Here is a 26,453-nt window from a genome sequence, read left to right on the forward strand (position 1 = left end):
AAGGCAACTCAGCTCACTACAGAAAGTTACATCTTTATCACAAGCACTTAGCAACTATTATACAAAAATTAAGATTATAAGGTTAAAATTAAATTTTAGATCAAAGCAAGGTGTTTTAGGTGATGGGCAATATATATTTAAAGCAAGTGGGAGAAGCAAACCAAAAACAGCATTAATTAAAATACAGGCTACTGAAGACACATAAATGTGGGTTAAATGTTCTATGAATAAGTTAATTATTAGGCACAGCACACGCCAATGATCATTAGTAATTGTTTTTGTCCAAAACTAAGTGCTCAAAGAGTTGCTTTTTCTTTTGGTCAAAAGGATAGTTTGTTTGTTCATTTATACATTAACGTGTTTTGCAATTAGCGATTCATTTTAAAATGTGAATCTCCTCCATGAATGGGTGACAGGCTGACCTGATCATAAAACCAACTGCTTGTCTACACATGCTAATCAGCTCTGACTTTCTCCACTTTCAGACTCAGACTAGTTTTCTTGTTTAAATGACAATGGCTAAGATTGACAAATTTACCTTTGATTGTTTGAGCCAAATTTTCCAAAATTTGCCCCTTGAAACATGCATGCAAAACATGCCTCTTTACAAACATGTAACTCCACATTCAAAATAGGTAACTACAAATGCAGATGGTAAATTACCCACTTTGTACACATAACAGCATATTTTATATGTGCAATTTACCTTTTCTACCCGAGGTATTTGAAGAGCACCAATCAGTGCAGCATCTTTTATATATGCTTATATTTTGTGTACACAACTAAGGTGCCGATTTTTGAAAACACGGGTTTTCTAGTTCTGCAGCTGTTCAAAGGCAACGCAAAATCCCTCTCTTCCATCCTCTTCCCTTCCCTTTTAGAACACAAAAGCGCTGCTGATTTCAATAGGACTTAGAGGTGCAATAGCTACACACTAAAACAGAATGTTTAAAAATGGATTAAAAGTAACAAAAGGTACTGGGCCAGATCGTTCTATGCAATGAAGCAGTTTTGTGTCGCTCCAGTGGTACAAAACTGTTTTAAAGCCTGCTTAGTAATGATCAAAATGGCAAACTCTCAGCACCTCCTCCTCCCCATTGAGGAATTCTGGTGGGGTGTTGTCAAGGTGTGTACACAGAGATTCTTTCATAGCTTCAACCAGAGAATGCTTTCATCACAGTGGGTGTTGGCCGTTTTTCAACTTTCATTATATTTTAATGAATGTTTTGTAAAACATGGGAGATCCTCAGACAAAAGACACTCTAGGAGTGCCAACCATTATTAATTTTTATGATGCTGTCCACTATACTATCTATTCTGTCTCCCTTTTTTCCCCCCTAGGTTTCTAGGTGACCCATATTTCTTTATGAATTTTCTGTTGGGTAATGCACAGAATTCATGGCCGCACAGCATTTACTTACAAATGGTTGACTGGTTAGAATGTATGTCTTTTGACAGCTGCTAAGAATCCTAAGCGGACATCAGCAGGCAAGAAAGTCCATAAGCTGCACAGACCTATTTCAGCATTGAGATGAAAGACAACTCATTCTTTCTCTCCGCCCCCCCCCCCATTCTTTTGCTGAACTCACAGACAAACTGGAAAGACTGTACGTAGCTGATTCTGTTCTCAATCACATGGCAAGGTTTATTTTTGTATCATTGCATGAAAAATGCATTTCCTTACTGAAGCCATGATTAAAAAATAAATAAAATCTTGTGTTAGGATGAACTTTTCTTGGCCAGTAACGTTCACTTTCAAAACAGATACAGTATTATCTCATGTTTTATTATTTAGTTTGGGACCTTCTTTGTTCTTGAGAGGTTGATCTTGTTAGGGTGTTACTGACACACCCTAATATGTATGTGTTTTTAATACACTGATACTGCTGCTTCATGTGGACCTACCCACTTGACTGGTTTTGCCTTTTTGTGACTTGCGCAAACCAATGGATGGGAAGCAGTTCAGGAAAAGAGAGTTAATGAATGTATCAAAGTCTTCTGAGAATAGAAGGAATATAGGCTGGTGATAATTTTACCTGCCTACTTCCAAATGATAGGTAACAGGGGCTCAGAGCTATGATGCTGTAGTGAAGAAAATTCACATTGAAGAGTATGGAAAGATATTCTGCATCTTTCCTGCATAAATACACAAAGACAGGTTTCAGAGTAACAGCCGTGTTAGTCTGTATTCGTAAAAAGAAAAAAGAAAAGGAGTACTTGTGGCACCTTAGAGACTAACCAGTTTATTTGAGCATGAGCTTTCGTGAGCTACAGCTCACTTCATCGGATGCATAGCATATTGTGGAAACTGCAGAAGACATTATATACACACAGAGACCATGAAACAAAACTTCCTCCCACTCCACTGTCCTGCTCGTAACAGCTTATCTAAAGTGATCATCAAGGAGGGCCATTTCCAGCACAAATCCAGGTTTTCTCACCCTTCCCCCCCACAGACACACATACAAACTCATGTATGTGTGTATGTGTGTCTGTGGGGGGGAAGGGTGAGAAAACCTGGATTTGTGCTGGAAATGGCCCTCCTTGATGATCACTTTAGATAAGCTGTTACGAGCAGGACAGTGGAGTGGGAGGAAGTTTTGTTTCATGGTCTCTGTGTGTATATAATGTCTTCTGCAGTTTCCACAATATGCTATGCATCCGATGAAGTGAGCTGTAGCTCACGAAAGCTCATGCTCAAATAAACTGGTTAGTCTCTAAGGTGCCACAAGTACTCCTTTTCTTTTTTCTAAATACACAAAGAGTTTCAGGTGAAACAATCTTACTCTGAATTGGACTTAAACCTGTGACTTGAGTTCTGCAAATTTGACCAAACTACATTCACACTACGAGAAAGAAAGATTAGACTTTGAAACAGTGCTCTTGTGTTCTTAGCAAAGTTTTAAACAGGGTAGTCTCCCATCTGAGCCTTGGATTTCTTAGGGACCCACTAAAGCCTCACTGTTTGAGAAACTCTTAGATAATGCAAACAGAGCCAACATTTCTATTTTTGACTATATAAAAGAAAGAAATTTCTCTCTCAGCAAGCTACCTTCTTAACTGCTCTACTTCCCTCAAATTACAAACTATTTCTTACAATCTGGTGGTGGGTAAATGATATATCAATCCCCCTTCAGAAACTAAGCAAGGCTCAACATTATATGAGTTGAGACATCTTTCTTCCAGACCAAATACCAAATTGGTTGCAGCTGTATTTCACAGTTTCCTCTTTTTTTGGTTGGATTCCCAAGCCAGCTGAGCTTTCTCGAACTACAGCAACATCAGTGAGACAAGACAATTAGGAATGATTGTTGGCTTGATCCCATAACCACTGTGACTTCATTTGCATCAGGAGTGTTGGCAGAACATAATGCAGTATCAACAGCTAGCTTCATGTGGCCATGCATCTGGAACTTGCTGTACCCTATAAAGGCCTGTCAAATCCAGAAGCTTATTGGAAACATCTAAAAATATTTCCTACAATAACTATTACTAAGAACAACACTGTGTCCCTCACTTCTGAGAAGAGGTGCAGCCATGGCACTTGATCTGACATCTCTGCAGTTGGGCTTGCTGAACAATGCGTGAGCCATAATTCTGCAACTTCCTGAAACCATTCGCCCTCACCTTCCAAAGTGTTTGAAAAAAGCAATCTCTTCTAAATAAAAAACATAAATTAGCTTATGCAATCTGTCAAACTCTCTTAAATCTGTTGCAATGGTTTGTTTAGACTGAAAATCTTGTTCTGCTCTGCATTGCTAACCTCAAAACAACAGCAACAATTTAAAGACTCTGAATTAGATGATCAAATTTACTGTGTAACTTTGGTTTCTCTTGACCATCTACATAATAATATAGTTTTATAAAGGGAAGCATTAAGAATGGCATAAAGCAACAGTAAATCAAGCCTTCTACACTACGTCCGCTATAAGGTGCAGATGCCATACAACTTTTCCATGGCAGCACCAGGGAGATGCATTTCTTTGCCCTGTGATTCAGCAGATTTAAGTAACTGCTTTCCAAATCATGGCCTGACAATCTTGCGGTTTCACGAGTAATGTCTCATCTTTCTGTGCACATTTGGAAGCATAAGAGAGACGTTCATGGTAAAAAAAATCCCCACTCTTGAGTTTTTTTTATTAACAGAAAAGTAATAGCAAAATAGAATAACTTGAAGCCCTACACTAAGACTATGTCTACACTATTGAGTTTTGCAGACAAAAGTTATGCCACTTAAATTAAACCGCTGTTGCATGTCCACACTATGCTCCTTGTGTGGGCAGAGTGCATCCACACTAGCAGCTCTTGCATCAACAGAGAGAGCAGGGCACTGTGGATAGCTATCCCTCTGTGCAACTGGCCGCAGGGTGCTTTGGGAAGGATTTGCAATGCCTCATATGGCAGGTACAGTGTCACATGATGCCGGTTTCTCAATCGCTTCGTTCCACGGGCATCCTACTAGATTGCCAGCTGCTGTTCAACTGAAGTGTAGGGTGGAAGAGGGGAGAGTGTGTGTGTGTGTGTTGGGGAGAGACAGAAACAGTGTGAGTGTGTGTTGAGGAAGTATGAGAGAGACTGTGTGTGGGGGGGTAGAATATATGTGAAAGAGGTAAGAGTGTGTGCTGGGGGAGAGAGAGCGTGTGGCTATGCTGTCTCTAAGTTCAGACAGCAGCTTGAGCAGTCTCTCCACACCCCACACCCCCAGCAGCGGGACGCACTGTCTGTAAACCTAGTGAACATGCCTGGTCATGGTAAGGGAGGTAGGGGTATCAGAAAAGGAGGCGCTAAGTGCCATAGAAAGGTACTGAGGGACAATATCCAGGGTATTATGAAGCCAGCTATTCGCCATTTGGCTCGTTGTGGGGGCGTGAATCATAGAATATCAGGGTTGGAAGGGACCGCAGGAGGTCATCTAGTCCAACCCCCTGCTCAAAGCAGGAACAATCCCCAACTAAATCATACCGGCCAGGGCTTTGTCAAGCCTGACCTTAAAAACTTCAAAGGAAGGCGATTCCACCACCTCCCTAGGTAACGCATTCCAGTGTTTCACCACCCTCCTAGTGAAAAAGTTTTTCCTAATATCCAACCTAAACCTCCCACACTGCAACTTGAAACCATTGCTCCTTGTTCCGTCACCTGCTACCACTGAGAACAGTGTAGATCCATCCTCCTTGGAACCCCCTTTCAGGTAGTTGAAAGCAGCTATCAAATCCCCCCTCATTCTTCTCTTCCGCAGACTAAACAATCCCAGTTCCCTCAGCCTCTCCTCATCAGTCATGTGTTCCAGTTCCCTAATCATTTTTGTTGCCCTCCGCTGGACCCTTTCCAATTTTTCCACATCCTTCTTGTAGTGTGGGGCCCAAAACTGGACACAGTACTCCAGATGAGGCCTCACCAATGTCGAATAGAGGGGTACGATCACGTCCCTTGATCTGCTGGCAATGCCCCTACTTATACATGCCAAAATGCCATTGGCCTTCTTGGCAACAAGGGCACACTGTTGATTCATATCCAGCTTCTCGTCCACTGTCACCCCTAGGTCCTTTTCTGCAGAACTGCTGCCGAGCCATTTGGTCCCTAGTCTGTAGCGATGCATGGGATTCTTCCGTCCTAAGTGCAGGACTTTGCACTTGTCCTCGTTGAACCTCATCAGATTTCTTTTGACCCAATCCTCTAATTTGTCTAGGTCCCTCTGTATCCTATCTCTCTACCCTCCAGCGTATCTACCTCTCCTCCCAGTTTAGTGTCATCTGCAAACTTGCTGAGGGTGCAATCCACACCATCCTCCAGATCATTTACGAAGATATTGAACAAAACCAGTCCTTGGGGCACTCCACTTGATACCGGCTGCCAACTAGACATGGAGCCATTGATCACTACCCGTTGAGCCCGACAATCTAGCCAACTTTCTATCCACCTTATAGTCCATTCATCCAGCCCATAGTTCTTTAACTTGCTGGCAAGAATACTGTGGGAGACCGTGTCAAAAGCTTTGTTAAAGTCAAGGAACAACACGTCCACTGCTTTCCCCTCATCCACAGAGCCAGTTATCTCGTCATGGAAGGCAATTAGATTAGTCAGGCATGACTTGCCCTTGGTGAATCCATGCTGACTGTTCCTGATCACTTTCCTTTCCTCTAAGTGCTTCAGAATTGATTCCTTGAGGACCTGCTCCATGATTTTTCCAGGGACTGAGGTGAGGCTGACTGGCCTGTAGTTCCCAGGATCCTCCTTCTTCCCTTTTTTAAAGATGGGAAGCACATTTCAGATCTCATTTACGAGGAGACTCGGGGAGTGCTAAAGGTATTTTTGGAGAATGTGATCCGAGATGCTGTTACTTACACTGAGCATGGAAAGCAGAAGACTGTGACTTCCATGGACATTGTTTATGCGCAGAAGCACCAGGGTTGTACTCTGTATGGATTTGAAGGCTAAACCTGTGTCAGTAATTCTCAGAAAACATCTATAACACAAAGGGAGAACAACATTCCACAATAATGGTTCAGATTCCCTCTTGATTTCTCCCACAGCCTCCTCAGCTACATGGAGCAGCATCCTCAGCAGCTCTGTGAGCTCTCCAGGCTGAGGAATGTCAAAGCTTCCTGGAGCTTTGCAAGGGGAGGGGCACATGCCTGCATAGCTAGGTGCAAGGCAGCGAGTTCAAAACAATGAGCAGAGCAGTCACGGCAGGCATTGTGGATACTGAGGGAGGCCAGTTAAGTTGACGTAATAAATGGCAGTGTCTATACCAGGGGTGGGCAAACTTTTTGGCCCGAGGGCCACATTGGGGTTGCGAAACTGTATGGAGGGCCAGGTAGGGAAGGCTGTGCCTCCACAAACAGCCTGGCCCCCGCCTCCATCTGCCCCCTCCCACTTCCCACTCCCCCCCTTAAATTCCCCCAACCCATCCAATCCCCCCTGCTCCTTGTCCCCTGACTGCCCCCTCCCGGGACCCCCCTACACCCTGACAGCCCCCCGGGACTCCCACGCCTATCCAACTCCCCCCTGCCGCGCTCCCTGTCCCCTGACTGCCCCAACCCCATCCACACCCCCGCCCCTGACAGGCCCCCCCCGGGACTCCCATGCCTTTCCACCCCGCACCTGTCCCCTGACTGCCCCCCCCCGAACTTCCGCCTCCTGTCCCCTCACTGCCCCCTGGGATCCCCTGCCCCTTATGCAACCCCCCCTTCCCCATTACCATGCCGCTCAGAGTAGCAGGAGCTCGCAGCCATGCTGCCCGCAGGAGCGGCAGACCAGAGCACTGGCAGGGTGGAGAGGCTGCGGGGGAAGGGGGATAGCAGGGGAGGGGCCAGGGGCTAGCCTCCCCGGCTGAGAGCTCAGGGGCCAGGCAGGACGGTCCCGTGGGCCAGATGTGGCCCACAGACTGTAGTTTGCCCACCTCTGATCTATACTGACACTTTGTCACTTTAACTTTGCTGCAAAAAGCTCTATGTCTCTCGTCAAGGTGGTTTGGTTTTGTCGGCAAAACAGCAGAGTTTTGCCACCAAAAGTAGCACTGTAGTGTGTACACCTCCACTGGTTTGTCAGCAAAAGGCAGCCTTTGCAGACAAAACTGTGTAATGTAGACAAGGCCTAAGCCTCTTCCCCAGACTTAGGCTACATCTACACTACAGCTGGGATCGACACTCTGAGATTGATCCACCGGCGGTCGATTTAGCGGGTCTAATGAAGACCCGCTAAATTGACAGCAGATCGCTCTCCCGTTGACCCCTATACTCTACCCATGACGAGAAGAGTAAGGTAAGTTGACGGGAGACCCCTCAGTGTAGACCCCATGGTAACTCGACCTAAGGTAAGTCAACTCCAGCTACGTTATTCACGTAGCTGGAGTTGCGTAGCGTAGGTCGACTTACCACAGTAGTGTAGACATTGCCTTAGTTGCTCCTAGGACCTCTCTCTTAGAATCTCTTTGTCCCAACCCACACCAACATCCCTTATATTCAGGTTGGAGTAGAATGTGCCACACCTATCCCAATGGAGGCAGCAGTAATTAACCAACATTTCTGCAGGGTTCCAACATCTGCTAACAGAGTGGGGCAAGAGCAGAAGCCTGACATGTTGTTACAGGAAAGTATGGAAATGACAGGAGCAAAGAATTGATTTTCTTTCTTCCCACTGTCTTTAGAAGCTGAATGGAAGCTCACCTTGTTCACAGGTTGTTGTTTTTTAAATTTATTGGTCTGTGAGAAAAAAGTAGCTACAATGACCATTAAAGGAAAGCAAAATAAGAATTAATTATTCACTTACAAATATTTATTATTATCATTACAGCGGAATGAAATCAAATATAAGTGGAGAGAGGTGTTGTCTAGGGATCTGAGCACAAAGGACTCTAATGTGGAATGCCAAAGCTGCCACGGGTGGGGAGAGGTTGTGCGTAGGTGCTCTCTCACAGTAGCAGAACCTGAAGACACTTTGGCCTTCAGGGGCATGCAGACCATAAGGGCAACAGTTGCATCCTTTCAAAGGTGCAGTGTATTGTACATTTAGTGTCAGATTCAGTTCTGTGTCCCACTTTGCTCTGGATGTTGAAGCTTATCTTGTGTAGATATATACACGTACTTAACCTTCTATAGCATCTGTCAAGAAAGAAGAATACCCTATGATTTAAATATATTTTATAGTTTAATGGTTTCAAGATCTGTCCAGAAATTTCTGTGATGGGTTTTACAGAATTTTTCTTCATTTTCTGATACAGGATCAACCTTCGTTGATGGGAAAAGCCTAGCAACTCTGGCTCTTCCTGTGCTTTACTCTTTAGCTTGACTTTGCCCATTTACAGAGTGGGACTATATGAGTAAGGGGTATGGTTTGGGCAGTTACTTTCATTCTCATAAGAGGGCATGCTCTCTGGAAAACAGACCAGGAGGAACTGAATATGAGACTTATTTATACAGGTAGATGCATGGTTGAATATGGGATCAAAGAGGTTGCTCCAAATAGAGAGACTAATATGAATTATTTTATATTTAAATTCAGACTAGTTTGTACTGTCCAGAGACATCTTCCGGATCCTATCATCATCATTACCTACAGAAGAACTTGCACTATTTACCTATTCATATAATATTAATGCAATGCAATTATATTTATATGCTGAAATTACAATATATGGATATTATTACCTTCTGTAATTTAAGACACACCAGTTTACGCATTCACACAAAAATATTTTCCTGGACATATACTTTAAACAAAAGAGCTCCTGGCTTGATGGCCATATGGACTTTAGTGAGATGAAGAAATGAAACAGCCATTACTGAAAAACATTCAGGAAAATAAGCAAGAAAACCCACACAGTGCTACATGGGGAGAATTTTAAGTAAGTATAACCTATAGAGATGTGAACTCTTCACTTTTGGTTTAAAATCCTTAACTGGCCAAGGATCAAGGAGTTCATGTCCCAATAAGCTTGGCAGCTGAAAAGTTCTGTGAGGTCCCAGCAAACTCCTTCACGAAGAAGTGGCAAAAGGCCTTTGCCTCTCAGTAAGCTAACAACAACTGATATGGACAGATAAATGAAAAGAATGTTCCTCTTTGGTGAAATCTAGAACTTACATGAAGAAATAGCTGGTACTTACTGAGTAACGTCTTAAAAGAGGAGTGTCCAAATTTTGACATTCAGTGAGTATGCAACACTTGTTCGATTTGCACCAATTTTGTATTTCATGGGAACTGCTGGTGAAAGCAGGTGCAACTCTTGAAGCCAATTTCAGTTGCACCTCTATAATGGATTTAATTTAGTCTTGGTGGTGTTGTGGATAGCATAGAAGAAAGATAAAAATGGGAATGGGGAGTGGATTGCTTTGCCTTACACTCTCCTATAAGTTGCTTTTCCTGCTACTGCTGCCCAGTTTCCAACCCCCTAGTATGCATGTTACACTAATTTTGCACACTCACTGAACCTCAATCATAGCAAGTCTAGCTACACCACTTTTATGATTAACTCATACCCAATGTATATTGTACACCACCGTGTATAGCACTTCTGAATTTGGCTCAGACTTCCATAGGAGTTGCAATACCTTATTGTTATTCCTTGTAGTCGGTCAATCTTCTTATTTAATTCAGCGATAATGCTGTGAAGCTCTGTGATTCGTTCCTCATAGCGTAGTGTTGTTCGCTCCTGTACATCTTCATGCTCTCTCATTAGATGAGATTGTTCACACTAAAGCAGAAAAAACAAAGTACAAAGGAAGAGGATGGGTTTTAAGATTAACCATACTGAGATTAGATGTAAGGCAAAGTTTTATGTGCATTAATGGCTCCCCTACCCACCAATCCTGACACCATTTTTCAACAGAGAGAGGAAAATAGTCTTTAGAGTGGCCTTCTAACTTGGTACAACCCAGGGCTTTACAGGCAACATGCCAAGAGCCCAAGGATTTCATCTAAATTCAATAAAATAAACCATACTGCAGCTGCCCTCATCTTGAATATATTGTCACCCACCACTCAGATCAGCCTGGAATATCACAAACTGGGACCTATAGTCTTTGTGAAGATTGTCATCCAGGAAGAATTGTCTGGGCTTTTCCCATGGTTGTCATGCCTTCCCATATCCCACAAGAAGATATTATGTTGGGGGCCTGCAAAGCCATCACAGTATGATGATGTGTTCTAGCACTGGATTTTATGATAGAATGCAATAACCCTATGCCAAAAAAAAAAAAATCCCTCCAAAAACCTAAACCACAAGACATTGTGTGGTGATGTGCTAGATACCATGCCATGAAGTTGTGACTGTCAAATCTGTTCCACCAGACAGAGCTACAAGAGGTGCCAATTCCAGACACAAGCAGTGTATTGTAACACTCTGACATACATCTTAGGCTTCCCAAACATTTCAGGGGCATCCAAGTGTTTCATGAGAGATCAAGGAGAGACTCTGGCAGAAGATAACAGAAATGTGGCTGCCACTTTTCCTCCACCATACTGGTTGAAACAATATAGTTGGGTAAACATGTTTAAAATAGACAAAGCCTAGAGAATCTGTTAGTAAGCCTTTTTCCTTCCCATTAGGATTTTCTTTTTTCGGTTTAAGAAGGTACTTTGCATAATTTACTCATTTATAACATAATAAAAAGTTTGTCATTTGAGCCATGAAACAACAGACCTATTGCTTGTATTACTGTATGCTCCACACAACCCTGTCTAACTTTCCCTCCAACAGCGTTTCAATTCAGCCTCGTCATGGTTCCAGATGCCAGAAGCCACATGCATTGCAATTACAGCACTAGCCATGGTACACATTAATTAGGCTTGGTAGCAGACTGGAAAGGGCAAGACTTCTAACCTGCTTCTGACCCCATGCAAGAATCAGGCAGGCCACTGCCTCTCCTGCAGTCACACAATGGAGACTGCTCCTATTAAATGAAATCTCAAACTTACAGTGATCTATGCATTGGTACATCAACTGAACATATTCAATGCCTTTTTAATAAAACTATTTCTAAATGCTAAATCAGAACTAACTACTGCATGAATCCTCCTGCATTTTTATTTTACTGAAAGTGACTTGCCCTGAATATCACTCTATATGGAATTAAAATACAGTAAAGTAACACAATACATAACACATACAAAATTCCTATCTACAGTTAGGGGTCTGACAATATTTTCATAATCGCCCCCTATTTTCTTAGGTTCATAACTTATGACTTGGGATCATTACTTATATGAAAATAAACTTCCTCCAGACTGAAAAATGATGTTAAGCTTGACAGAAAATTTATTATCCACTCTTTTTTTTTTTTTTTAAAGAAATCCATTTCAATACTTTTAAATTCCTGGAGTACACACACAGTGCAGAATAGTCGTGTTGTTTTTCATTCTAACTGCTGTGAAATATGCAACGACTTTCACACTATATCTACCTTCTAACAAGATAATCAACGTTAGAATTTAATTGACAGGCCATAGTGATCATCTGTACTATGGATACATTATATTTGTATTTATTATTTTTGGAAAGGGAGGGGAAGAACAAAGATATATATACATATAATAAGGGCCGAGTATATAATAATTGTTTTAAAATGTAAATACAAATTTATCATCATAGAATAATAGAAATTATGGATGGAAAATAGGTGAAGCCATCTAGACCACACCCTGTGCAGGACTGTTCTCTACAGTGTTCTTTGTCCAAAAGAAGACTGCACTAGCTTCTTGCCAGAAGTATGATGACCACATATAATTTACACAAAATGGAGTTGCCTTCATCTTTAATGCAGAGGTACAGGATACTGACAATACATGTCCCATTATGCCGTGAGATTCATCTTGTTCTTAGATCAAAGGCACCAACTTTCGCAGAGTGGAACTCCTCTTGGATGAAGTCTGTCCCCCTGTGGATGTATCTCCATACTAATGATGAGGGCAGCAGAGGGCCACAGTCTTGAACTCCAATGAGCCACATTCAGCCTTCAGGCTGCACACTGGCTACCTGACATAGCTTTTATATACAGACATCACCATATCCTCTTACTTCTCATACACTATCACGAAAGGCTTTATTTCTCTGTTCCCTTGCCTCCCCATCTCCCTGATACTTGATCAAATAACGAGTCCTTCCTTCAGAGTATAAAAATACAGGGGAAGAAAGTATCAGATAAAAATGTTAAACAGTTTAACAAAAATGCTAGACACAGATTACGCCCAGGGAAAATGGAAAGAAAAAGTGGCTTACTGCACCTTTCTAAACCAAATTTCCTGTGACACACTTTAATACCCACAAACACTGTCTCAGTATTCTCCAGCCCAGTGAGTTATCTACTCAATGTGGGGTTTTTTAAACTGAAAGGATATTTCAGACGGAGGGTGTAACAATTATTTTCTGACAATAAATAAAAAGCCTACCACACCGGATTTCATCTCTCTAAGCTGGGCACGGAAAAGCTGAATGTTATTTATCTTGGCTGAAGATGTACTGACTCTCGCTAATGGACTTCAGCTACAGCACCAGGCTTGCTTTCTCTCCCTCACTTTCTCAAGTCATTGCACAGCCACCATTTTTCACAATAATCTTTACTTGGTGACAGACATATGGTGAGTAACAAAGAGGAAACAATGTGAAACAGGAGAAGTGTATGCACCTGAAGCAGCTTTAAGTTTTTGTTTAAAAGGGTCCTTGGCCTCCCTGGGGCAACAGAAAATGGGAAAAAGGAAGGGCACAAGGTGGGGACCCAACATGCTTTGCCGTGGTTTCAGCACGAATGATCTGAAGGAAACCTTGTACAACCTGGAGGATGATGTGGTGTTCCTGTCAGGCAATAGTGATTCTCCTCTGAGAAGGGTAAAAGTATGCGAAAGGATACAATACAACCTATTATGCAACGTAGAATCCAGAGACAGAAAGAACCATCTAAACCATCTGTCAACACAGGACTGTACCTCTATTGGCCAATTTTTGTCCCTAGGTTTAAATGTGCCACTAGTACTTTTTGATATATATATTTTTTCAATATTCAACCTAAAGTTTCTCTTCATTAATTTCACCAATTATTTATACCCCATTTCATTATGTTAAATTCCTCTCTCTCCTTGTTTCTCATATTCTTCAAATATCAGATTTATCTCATGCACCTCATAGTTGTTTCTTATCCAAGATGTACATATTTAGTTCTTTTAATCTCTTCTCACATGTCAGTTACTTCCAGTTATGAGATAAATGCCTCACACCCTCTCTCTTTCTCCTCAGCCTTGTTTTGGTCTCATATCTAACTTTCTGACTGGAATTACTAATGGTACCACTTGGCAGAGAAGGAAGACACAAGAACAAGCCATGGATTCCTGGAGGAGTGTGCACATCAAGAGTAGTTGCCAGGAAGAAAAAAGTGTTTCCAGTAAAGTTTTTAGCCAAAGTGACCCAGGGTTTCTGGGACAGGCTGCAGAGGTTACTTCATTACAGAACTAAGTTACCATGCTTGGGAACACCTTTGGCACTTTAAAGTCTGATCTTCTGGATAAAAGGGAGGTGCTGGGAAAGAATCATCAGACCAATAAAAAACATGAAGTGAGAGAGAAGAGAAAATACTTCAACCTCAGGATGTTGGCACAAGTAGGTGTAACTGCTTATAAAGTGTAGCAACCTGCAGTACAAGAAACACTAACAGTATCATCATTTGCATTACACTTATTGTACTCAGCTAGAGGATAGTACCAAATCCTAATCTCAGTGCTAGAGTAACAAAATCCCCAGAGTCTCAAGACACCTGCCTGAGGTGGAAGTAATCCCAGTAACACAATATTTTAGGAAGAGTACAAGTCATCACCTGAATCAGCTACAACAATAAATTTGTCTAACAAGTTCTTAGGAGCCAAACCTTTGCTTAAACAATATTGTATTTTAATTTATGACAAGCGGAAGCTTTTAGGATGCCATCAGTTAATTCTTGTCTCTTTTATATATAAGCAATATTCTGGTGGCCTGAGCCCCTTCCTAACAAGACACATGGATAAGAATTAATTGTATGGGGGTTTAGTCTGTGTAATGCTTGAGGCTGAATGAGAGTATAGGTAAACCACATCTACTTGCTATCCATTTAAATTCTAAGTACTATTTCTAATTATTTGTTTAGCTCAACTATTGATATTGATTCCATGTCATCCAGCAAACCAGAAGAGTGCAAAAGAAATGGCAAAGTTGAATCTTCTAATCAGAACATAGAGTATGGCTTTTGGAATTGCCTCTTGTCTAGGAGTTCAGTTCTTTAGTCTTCCACTCTGCATCACTGCAGATCAGAGAAATGAATACTGTAGTCCTGATGGAAAGGTGTAATTCTTGTATGTAGAGCAGACACACTGCTGTAGTATTCCAAAAGGAAGCAGCAGTAACTAATTTAGGATAAAATCCTTAATTACAAAATCCCTCGTTTCCAAGGTCATTTTAGCATTAAATCCACTCTGATTTTTTAATTTTTTTTTTTAAGAGAGAGTAACAACATTGACAAATTCTGAGTAGCATGATGCATCTTGGGAATGTAGTCCTTTAGGAATGTATTCCCTGAATAGTCCTACTCAGGAGGAGGACCACCTTGAACCAACTTTGGAAAAAGAAACATTTATACAAAAAACAACTGTACATGGTCTGTATTTTAGTGTGTTCCCTCAGCTTCAGTTTTTGTCTGATCCAGCAGTTAAAACTAATCTAGAGCTTCATGAACATTGGCTGTTTCTGTTTCCACTGGTCCCAACAAACTTCTTCTTCAGTGCTGACCTGTGTGGCTTTTTATTCCCTTTTACCTTTGCTTAAAGCTTCAAACTAATTTGAACCCAAATGACACAACTATCTTCTCACACTGTGTTTTACTTAAGCTCCATACACTGCCTATGGATTATAGTTTGGTTTAGACTAAAACCAGAAGTGGACCTCCATACATCTTTGAATGACACATAGTGGGTTGCGCTTGAGGGAAGTCATTTTATAGATAAGGGAGGAGAGTGGTTTTAATTTTAGTTTGTACTTGCAGCAGTTTGCAGATTTGTAGGAAGTTATTCAGAGTGATATGTCAGAGGAGATGCCAACAGGAGTATATAGTGGGTAAAGGGCCTGTTCCTGTCGTCTCTGCTGAATCCAAAGCACAAAAATATGTCTGGTACAAGGCACTAGTTACGGCTTGTCATAAACATACAGCTAAGGGTAGCATAAAATCCCTCCTTTACCTGTAAGGGGTTAAAAAACTCAAATAACCTAGTTGGCTCCTGACCAAAAGGACCAATAAGGGAAGAAGATCCTTTCAAATCTGTGGGGGGAGGTTTTGTTTGTGCTCTCTTTGTTGTGCTCTCTTGGGACAGAGAGAGGGACCACCTGAAACCCTACCTGAAATAAGCATCTAAGATTACAAAAATTGTAAATAAAGCAAGGAAATGAGTTAGATTATCTTTTGTTTTAGCTTGTGAATTTTCCCTATGCTAAGAGGAAGCTTTATTCCTGTGTTTTGTAACTTTGAAGTTTTGCCTAGAGGGGAATCCTCTGTGTTTTAAATCTTATTACCTGTAAAATTACCTTCCATCCTGATATTACAGAGGTGCTTCTTTTACTTTTTTCTTTATAATACAGTTCTGCTTTTAAGAACCCGATTGGTCTTTAGTGTCCTAAAAACCCAAGGGTCTGGTCTGTGCTCACCTTGTTTACCTATTTGGTTGGTATATTATTCTCAAGCCTCCCCAGGAAAGGGGGTGAAGAGGCTTGGGGGGATACTGTAGGGAAACAGGAATTCTAAGTGGTCCTTTTCCTGAATCTTTGTCTCACTCACTTGGTGGTGGCAGCAGTACTCGTCCAAGGACAAGGAAGAATTTGTGCCTTGGGGAAGTTTTTAACCTAAGCTGGTAGAAATAAGCTTAGGGGGTCTTTCATGTGGGTCCCCAGAGTTCTGTACCCCAGAGTTCAGAGTGGGGAGGGGACCCTGACATGGCCGCTTCCCCTATGGCACAAAGGTGACCTGGTTTTTAGAGTGGGAAGACTTGTGGAAGAACTATAGATCTTCAGAAGCCACTGTACATTGACCAAAGGACGTTTGCTAACCGCAGAGTGGTGCGAAAGCGTAGGTTAATCCCAACAGGATCCACAGATTGAAGACATAGGGAGGTGCAGTTTAGGCAACTGGCTCTAACCAGTGTGCAACAACAAGAACTCCAGAGTCCTCTACTAGGGCGTGCTGATTGCAGTGGGCATGCCCAGCACTGGTGCCCCAATTTCCTACAGTTATATACACAGCAGTAATATCTGGTGTGGCACATAAGAAATCAAATCACTGACAGTGAAAAAGGAATATTCAGCAGCTGCTAGCAAGTGTATCCTCTAGTCTCTCTGTGGATCACCACTTGATTATGTAAATAATACTTTTTTAAAAACTACAGGAGATGAGAATCTATGCATGCCTCCATTTAAGGATCTAATATACACAGTCAGTCAGATCAAATGGTAATGAGAAAGTAATTCAAAGTAGTATTGGTGGAAACAGCAGAAGTGCGCAGATAGAGCACAGCCAGATAGAAAGAATCCAGCCAGGTCCCAAACTCTCAGGTATTTTACAGTATAATGACTTACAGTGCCAGAACAAAAAAAACAAAACAAAACAAAAAACAAGTAACAACAACAAGTGGAGGAAAAACTGGAGAGAGAAAGAGCAAACAAACATTAGTGGAATTATAGCCACTAATATAGCTGACAAATATCCCAGGGAACTGAGCTCTCTGTCTCTCTAGTCTGTTTCTGATGGCCACCTCTCCCCAGCATTGCATAATTGAAGTAAAGTCAAAATATAAGTAAACAGATATGTTCTGTGTCAAGACGACTCTGTATAATGTAGAACACACTGGAGAAGAAGAATTCTGCACATGCAGTGTTTTCACAAGATGATGTGCATGTACATGCTGAAGTGGCCACAAATTTCATACGCCACTATCATCATCCTGTCTGTGTTCTCGAGACTTTTCAAGAACCGTGACAAATTCGTTCAGAGGGGAAAACGGGACTGGAACATACACAATGTGTACCGTACCACACTAACCCCAATGTCTAACAGTATGAACCAAGGTAAGGAGATGAGCTGTGAAGCCACTCAGCTATCACCTTCTTCAGCTTGTGCAACCATGCAGATTCAATGTGATTTCTTGAAGACTACAGAGAAGGTATAGTTGCCACATCCTACTGCTGACCCATTCAAAATTTTCTTTCTTAAAGCAGACCTATGGAGTGCTCTTGACACTTGTAAGTCAGTGTCAGACCTTTGACTAACATACGTGTTGTGAGAAACTGTCCTGCTCCCAGAGCTGCTCAGGGAACACGGCACATTTGCTGGAATAGTTCTGGGACAGCTTTTGTGGAGAAAAGCATGTGACTTAGTACTATCTGTCAGCAGCACCTCATCCTGGAGCTTCTCATCCTCTGAGCGAGAAGGGCAATAAATTACCTGCCAGGGTTTTACTGAGTAAAAGGGCCACGGCAGTTAGTCTCATCCAGAATTGTCTGAGGTTGTGCAGTTAATTCCTGACCTCAATCTTACTTTTTCTAGGAGCAATGGAGATTAAGAGACACAAAACACACAATTAGCTTGCAGAACTCGTAAGCACAAAATACCATTGAATCCAAGAGCTTAAAAAGATTAAAAAAAGATGTAAACATTTATCTGGATAACAAGAATGTCAAGTTGTCATCATAAACATTTTAAAAAAATAAGCAAATGTTTTCGATGGGTTAGTGGATCACCCAAAGATTGGCAGACTGATAAACAATGAGGACAAGAGGCAGTCATACAGAGCAAACTGGATCGTTTGGTAAGCTGGGCCCATTCAAACAAAATGTATTTTAATATAGCCACACGTAAAGTTATATACCTATGAACAAGGAATGTATGCCATACCTACAATAGGTGACTGCACCTTGAAAAGCAATGACTCTGAGATGGATTTAGGAGTATAGTGGACAAACAACTCAATATGAACTCCCAACACGATGCTGTGGCAAAAAAAGGCTAATGCAATCTTGGGAAATATAAACAGAGGAGTAGGCAGGTGATTTTACCTCGGTCTATGACATGGGTGAGACAGATACTAGAATACTGTGTGCAGTTCTGGTATCCATATTTTAAAAAGGATGCTGAAAAACTGGAGAAGGTACAGAAAAGAGCCACATAAGTGATTTGAGGGATGGAGAAAATGCCTAACAGTGAGAGACTTAAGAGCTCAACCTATTTAGTTTTTCAAAAAGAAGATAGAGAAGTGACTTAATTGCACTGTTTAGTACCTTCACAGGGAGAAAATATTGTGTAATTCTAGAATAGAAAGGCATAACAAGTATCAATGGCTTTGAGCTGAAGTCAGACAAATTTAAGTTAGAAATTGGCACACATTTTTAATAGTAGGGCCACTGACCATTGCAACAAATTGCTAAGGAAAGTGGTGGATTCTCATTCTCTTGATGTCTTTGGATCAAGACTGGATGCCTTTCTAGAAGATATGGTTTAGCCAAACAGACTCAATACAGGGGTAATTGGATGAAACTTAATGACTTGTGATATAAAGGTCAGATTAGATGATCTAATGGTCCTTTCTGGCCTTAAACTCTATGAATACCTGACCATATTTTTATATTTTGAGTCAGTTTAGAAATGTAAGGCATGTGAAAAGTGCCAGCATGATTCCATTTGAAAAGAAAGATTCTGTGTCTAAAGACTACAGTATAGAAAACAGTACAAGTTTTCCACATCTGCCTTCCTACCCGTTTTATTCTGACATGAAAGGACCATTTCTAAGGGTCAGAGGGTACCGTGATTCAGTCCTTAGCTTCTCTACTGAACATCAGTTGTGATGGTGATTGTAGATATATGGACACCTGCCCACTAGAAACTGGATTGAGACGACCACCATATAATTTCTCACAGACCCCTGAATAGCTATCGAGTAGCAATGACTTCTGAGCACTACTAATCTGAACTGGATTTGAACCTGACCTAAAGTTAAAGACTATATTCTATCATCTAAGCCAACTAGGCCTTTCAGTAATTTATATTTCCTGATACAGTATAATTTAAAATATTCCCTAATACAACTGGTTATTTATTCTGGCTTCAAACTAAACCAATTAAATTAAATTATTTCTTGACTTTTTTAACACTTACCATCAAAACATAAAAATTTAACATCTTTGGCAAAAATATTTGTTATGCTTTCTTAAAACTTTTTTCCACTGATGTCAGTGTTACAGTGTATGTTATCTTTAATCTCTCTTCCTCTGTTTGAAAAAAACAACCCAGACCATTTCCAGGATCTTGAACCATCACTCACCTGTGCCTTTGCCAATTTTTTTTCCAGCAGGTCCCGCTCCCTTTCTGTTTGTTGCAGACGTTTATTAAGCTCCACTATATCTCCCTTTAGTGATGCCAGGGCTGCTAAATGGAGCTGTAAGACAATCAAAATGTATCCAGGTTAAACTTGTCTACCAAATGTACCACTCTTTTAATGTACCACTACTGTAAACTACTAGGAGGCATCAATGTTCACAACTAGTTGTGAACTTTCACACTCGAGAACTTTTAAACCATAAAATGGGATAAAATAATCCACATGCAGCTGAATGCTTTTCCTGGAACACTCCTGAGGAGGAGTATATACTGTATTAAGAGAGAGAACGCACGACAAGGGTAAATATAATGCAGTGTAATTTAGTTGGAAGCCTGAGTCCATTAGCTTTTTTACACCATCCCAGTGGATACTAGCTCAGAGACTTGTGCTATAAGAGAAGGTGCAGTATCCTTTAACCATTTGAATGCTTTCAGACAGAAGAGCCTGTGTAACCTTCCTACAGAGAACAATGGGAATATGGCATACAAGGCTTCAAATTGTTACTTTGAGACTAATAAAAATTCCACTTACAGAGCTACCATTTTGCAGTTATCTGAGATAATTTTTTTCCCAGGTCTCATGTTAGTGAGTTTAAACAACAAAGATTTACTGAAGTTGTAATGGAAGAACCTGACCTGCATTTCTTTCCTAGATAATATATCTGGGTTAAGCAATCATACTAAAGGCAAAATCCTGTCCTTACAGTTCGTACAGTCTGGTGGGTCCCATAAATATTTTACAGTTTCAAAATATGAATTCCAATACTCTTTAGATGCTTTTCAGTCTTCACTGTAAGTCTGCTCTGTATCAGTGTTAAGGGCTCTTTGTATTTCCCCCCTTTGTATAAATATGTAATTCCTCAATTAAAAATATTGGAAATTAAAATGCAGTACACACAGATATCAGAGAACATGCTACTAACAACTAAACCGAAGAATGGAGAAAGCCATCCAGAATGGGAAAGAACAATAGAAACTGAACCAAAAACTAGATGAGAGATGGAACAGAAGGCATATCTCATACGTACCTGATGGCATGTGTAAATTTATGTTCAGCCAGTAAAATTGTGATAAAATGGGCAATCTAAGAGGAATCAACACCAATTTTTACTTTAAAAAAAAACTGAAAATATGCCTTTTCCCATATATTTATGCCAGTGAGACAGGCATCTATGGAGGGGCTGAGGGTGTGGGGGGGGGGGGCAGAATGGGACTGGCTGGGCAATGAGACTGGTGGCAAGTAGCTGGGGGGTGGGGTGGGACTGGAAAGGGTTGGACAAGAAGACTGGAAGTCTGGAGAAGTAAAACAAGAAATTGATGGACAAGGAGACTAGGACTGGGATCAGAAGCCTGAGGAGTGGACACTGAGCCTAGTTAGGTGAGGAGAATGGGACTGGGACAAGGAACCAGCGGTGGGGAAGACACAACACTGGGACAAGTGAAGGGGGGGGGGGGGCAGAAAGGAGTCATGCTTGTGGGGAATGGAGTCTGTGTCCACTAGAGTACATTTGGTTCCAGAGCCTAGAACAGAATCTAAGATTCCTTAGTCTTACCATTCCTCTGCTGTCAGCAACTATCTGTGGTATCCACTAGCAGAGTATCCCACCCCCCTCTAGTGCTGGTCCCCATAGAGCAGTGTTTCCCAAACTTGGGACACCACTTGTTCAGGGAAAGCCCCTGGCGGGCTGGGCTGGTTTGTTTACCTGCCGTGTCTGCAGGTTCAGCCAATCACGGCTCCCAGTGGCCGCGGTTCACTGTGCCCAGCCAATGGGGGCTGCGGAAAGCGGTGCGGGCCGAGGGCCAAGTTTGGGAAACACTGCCATAGAGGATGACAACCTACTATTGCTATCAGTTACTCTGGTAGCTAAAGTGGCAGAGGTCTGTGTGGTAGATCTAAAGGTCCTGGGGAAAAACAGTATGTGATCATGTAATTAAACACTGTATCATAATGCATATGCACCAGGAGGTTAAAATAAGCTTGCACAGGCAACCTTAATTCTGCCATTTCGTAACTGAGTGTTTGACTTTGCGTAGGCTTTGCATGAACAATGAAAGAAAACAGTAGTAAGAAAACAGAGGTTAACAATGGACAAGGCATAAATTCAAAAGTGGTCTTGTAAATAACATGTCATTAGTATATAAAGAAACAGTAAGAAGAAGGTGGTGTGATAAGCTTACAACTGCAGCTTTGCTTACTAGGACACTTTGCAGCTCATGGACAGTTCATGATCTGTACAGGGATTGGTTTAAAAAATTAGTAGACCAACCATAAAGGACGTTAACCAATAGTATTAAGTATAAGCGTGTATATAAGCCGACTCACGATTACGTATGTTGGATGTGTGGATGTGTACCCTGAATCCACCCCCTACACTTGAGCCTGATCAACTCAAGTATAGTTTGACTGTATGCCAATAAAGAAACCTCAGTGAAAAGTCCAGAGTTGAACTGATTTCTTGGATTCCAGAGAACTGGATAAAGTGTTCTCCCAGAACTGGGCAAGGTGTTCTGAATAAGACAAGTGGAAAAAGTCTCAGAGGGAATCCCAACCCTTTGCAACCTTAATAATGTGGGTGGGTGTGTATAATATATATGTGTGTGTGCGCGCGCGCACAGTTTATAATATATATATATATGTATGTTATTATTACACATGCACACACACACACACAAATATAAATGAAAGCCTAATTATGCTGTAGAAATTGGGCCCCTTCATGCACCATGGAAAGCTTCTTATTTCCCAGTGGGACATAGGAAAGTTATGCACTAGGTTATACTTTCTACACTATGCACTCTAGACACTTTTGCTATTGGCAATGGTCATACATTTCTTATCTGTGAGCTTTTTTCTCCTTAATATTATGTTACCAGCTCTTATAATTAGCTCTAAAGTAATACACAAATTAACACCACACATAGTTCACAAAAAAGTGGTGTTTTTTGTTTGTTTTTTGAGAAAAGTCTTTTCAGTTTTTTGACCAGCTCTACTACAGAGTACAATAAAGAGCATCTGTTTCACAGAACTATATAACGCACACTCTCCTCCCAAGCACTGCCTTCTCTCCACATGTCAATAATAGCTACAATTCTCTAAGTTGTATAAAACTAATATCACACAGTCAAGTAAACATCTCTCCCCTTTGTACATTATTCTTCAATGACTACCAGCTGTGGTCCTAATTAAACAACAGGCCAACAATGCTCACACACTGAGCGGCAGTATAAAAGGACACTGTTCATTTAAAAATCACATTTGAACTCCCCAGGCTTCCTTACCTGTGTTAATAACATCTAAGAGTATCAATACTGAACGCATATTACATATTTCACCATTTATGCAATTTATTTTTTACATGTAATTCATTGTGGACAATAAAAATAGTTTCATGTTTATTTCTTAGTCAATTTTTCTTTATCACAATGCTGCAATTTTATGATCATTGTAAAAAGATTTCTATTAATACTAGGTTTTGTAAAACCTTATGCTTATTATTATTTATTATTTTGTAAAACATTATGTTTATTATGATGTTTATATAACTTAGATTTTGGACTTCCTTTAACCAAAGAAATCCCGTTTCCTTATAAAATTTAGTTTTATTAGTACTTAATATCGTACAAAGCCAACTGTATACCAAAAAAAGGAAGGAAAAATCCCCAAATACTAAAGTGCCATGCCAGACAATAAGACATTATCCAGCCAAACAGGACTAGCATAAGGTTTAACAGCTACTAGGACTTATATACATATTCATAATCTGGGTCTGCATTTACCTCACATTGTTTCCTCTTACAGTAGTAGGCCTGGTAGTGACCTAACGTAATTTACAATTTCCCAACTAATTTGTAAACATGGTCACTGCAAACAAGCAGCTTCTATCTGTCATAGTCAATGGCAGGAATCAACTTTCCTCTTCATCTCAACAACTGATTTACATCTTTAAAAAAGGGCTGTACTGGAAGCAAGGGATGTGGAAAGAGGAAACTGAAACACTCATGATTTTGATGAAAAACACTGCTAACCTCTGTTTTGCCCCCATCACAAATTAGGGTGTCATCTCCCAATCTCCCAACCAGCTTATTGGCAGGCTTGCAGTTCTGCAAACACAAGATTCAGCAAGTTACTTTATAAGGGTCTAAGCCACAACTGACATATTAAAATTCTGGTTAGAAAAAAAGGGGCAGGCAATGAGGGGAGTTCCCAAATGCTCCACTCTATGGACAGAGGTAAGACATCATATAAACAACACATTTAACATTTTAGGCATTTAGTCAATCACAGACTAAACTTGCTTTGACTGAATTTTATGCCCTGTTTCAATGTTAAAGGTTTCTGGAGTGTGTTTTCAACCTCAAATCTACATCTCTCAAATTTAAAAGGAACAAGGTATAACTAATGGCCTCCAAATTTTAATTTTGTTTGAATCGTGGTACAGGACAGTTTTTTCATTGTATGTTTAAAACGTGTCTAGCACAATCACATCCTGATCCACACTGAGGCCTAGATACTAATGCAACAGAAATCATCAATCATCATCAAAGTGAAAATGGCCAGTATAAATGCATGTTCTTATTACTGTTTCCCTTGTCCTCCTTTTTCTTACTACTGTTTGTTACATACACTTGACCATCTTTTCTAAGTTAGACTATGCTCTTTTGGTAGGGTTGCCAACTTTCTACTTGCACAAAACCGAACACCATTTCCCTGCCCCCTTCCTTGCCCCCGCCCTAAGGCCCCACCCCCCACTCATTCTAGCCCTGCTCCCTCAGTTGCTTGCTCTCCCGCACCCTTACTCACTTTCACTGGGCTGGGGCAGGGGGTTGGGGTGTGGGCTCTGGGGTGGAGCTGGGGAAGAGGGGTTTGGGGTGCTGGAGGGGGCTCTGGGCTGGGGCCAAGGGATTTGGAGTGAAGGATCGGGCTCAGGGCTGGAGCAGGGGCGTGGGAGGGGGTGCGGGCTCTGGGATAGGGCTGGGGATGAGGGATTTGGGGTGCAGGAGGTGGCTCAGGACTGGGGCAGGGGAGATGTGGGTGCGGGCTCTGGGAAGGAGTTTGTGTACAGGAGGGGGCTCCGATCTGGGGCAGGGGGTTTGGGCTCTGACTGGGCGGTGCTTACCTCAGGCGGCTCCCGGTCGGAGGCGCAGCAGGGCTAAGGCAGGCACCCCGCCTGCCCTGGCTCCACACGGCTCTTGGAAGCAGCTGCCATGTCCGGCTTCTAGATGAAGGGGCGACCAGGCAGCTCTGTGCGGTGCACACTGACCGCACCCGGAGGCGACGCCCCCACAGCTCCCATTGGCCATGGTTCCTGGCCCATGGGAGCTGTGGAGCTGGTGCTTGGGGCAGGGGCAGCACGTGGAGCTTCCCTGATTACCACTGTGCCTAGGGGCTGCAGGGACATGCCGGCTGCTTCCGGGAGCTGCACGGAGACAGGGAGCCTTCCTTAGCCCAGCTGCGCTGCCGACCGGACTTTTAACGGCCTGATCAGCAGTGCTGATTGGAGTGGCCAGGGTCCCCTTTCAACCAGGTGTTCCGGTTGAAAACCAGACGCCCGGCAACCGTATCTTTTGGGCAGAGACTGTCTTTCACTCTCTGCTTGTATAGCACCTGGCAGAGTGGGGTTGGGGCCTCTAGAAGTTACTGGAATTCAAATTAATAACAAGCAGCTGAGTGAAAAGCTAAAATGAACAAAAGGATAAATGGTGAAAAGAACATTTTCAGTTTAAATAATCCAAGTTATTAGTGACAAGAAGATACAGTATTTTAATCTTTACAGTGTCCCTTTAAGAGAAACTGATTTTCAGTAAATAAAAAACAATTTATTTGTAAAGGAAGTTATAGTTGTAATTTTGTGGTACCCAGTAGTTACATGATATGTAAACTGGGAAGGCAGAGGGAAGAGAATGGAGGCAGCCAAGTGGGATATACTGCTTTTTCCTTGGTGAACAATGACAGACAAGGCAGCATTACTGACACACAGACTGAAATCAGACACTTAAAGCTCAAGGTGGGCCGCATCTTAATGACACAAAATTAGAAAACACATTAAAGACCCAGCAGTTTATGACAATTAAGGCTGTATAATCAGACATCATGAATCTTTTAGTGTGCACTAAATACTGATTTGAGCCCTTAGGCTGTAACTCCCAGGGAGAATTACAAGAGCACAACTGAAAGAGTTCTCTGACAAGGCCTGCATTGTTCATAAATTTTTATATTGATCTAATTTAGTAGGTATTGAATTCTCCCATTCAACAGAAACAAGTGCATTTAATGGTAAAGCACCCAATCAATCCAACAGAGTAGGCAAAGCCAACATGTTTTACTATAATAACTGAAATGGCTCAGAATAGTCCCCTCACTTTTTCCCAACCAGGGACCCAAGGAAAGCAGAATTCTTCCTGTAAAAGAATTAGAGTCATAGGATCACTGTGTACTGTACTGTATATCTTAGTTCAGAAGCCATGGTTTCCTTTAAATTTGATTACATAGGCACAAGCATGTGACTCAAGCCTACAGAAGCCCCATACAATATCCTTTTATTCTTCCAACCAGCTCTGCTTTTGCCTGCCCGAAGGGTAATGATA

At 41.6% G+C, this 26,453-nt stretch overlaps 2 protein-coding genes across 5 annotated transcripts in view; one reads left to right on the forward strand and one right to left on the reverse strand.

Annotated features, from left to right (window-relative positions):
• Nucleotides 1-26,453, reverse strand: part of MCC (MCC regulator of Wnt signaling pathway) — a 347,649-nt gene that overhangs the window by 85,565 nt on the left and 235,631 nt on the right. For all 4 annotated transcript variants that reach the window (XM_074952966.1, XM_074952965.1, XM_074952967.1 and 1 more), the window contains 2 exons: nt 19,813-19,926; nt 10,047-10,189 (listed from right to left, as the gene is read on the reverse strand). In XM_074952966.1, coding sequence (XP_074809067.1) covers nt 10,047-10,189; nt 19,813-19,926 — 257 coding nt within the window. The remainder of the gene's footprint in view (nt 1-10,046; nt 10,190-19,812; nt 19,927-26,453) is intronic.
• On the forward strand, nt 4,739-6,435 carry LOC141988186 (histone H4-like). The gene is made up of 2 exons (XM_074954018.1): nt 4,739-4,865; nt 6,251-6,435. Exons 1-2 carry the CDS (start codon nt 4,739-4,741, stop codon nt 6,433-6,435), a joined length of 312 nt encoding a protein of 103 aa, XP_074810119.1.

Source organism: Natator depressus, chromosome 5, assembly GCF_965152275.1.
Source record: "Natator depressus isolate rNatDep1 chromosome 5, rNatDep2.hap1, whole genome shotgun sequence".
NCBI classification, from domain to species: Eukaryota; Metazoa; Chordata; order Testudines; family Cheloniidae; genus Natator; species Natator depressus.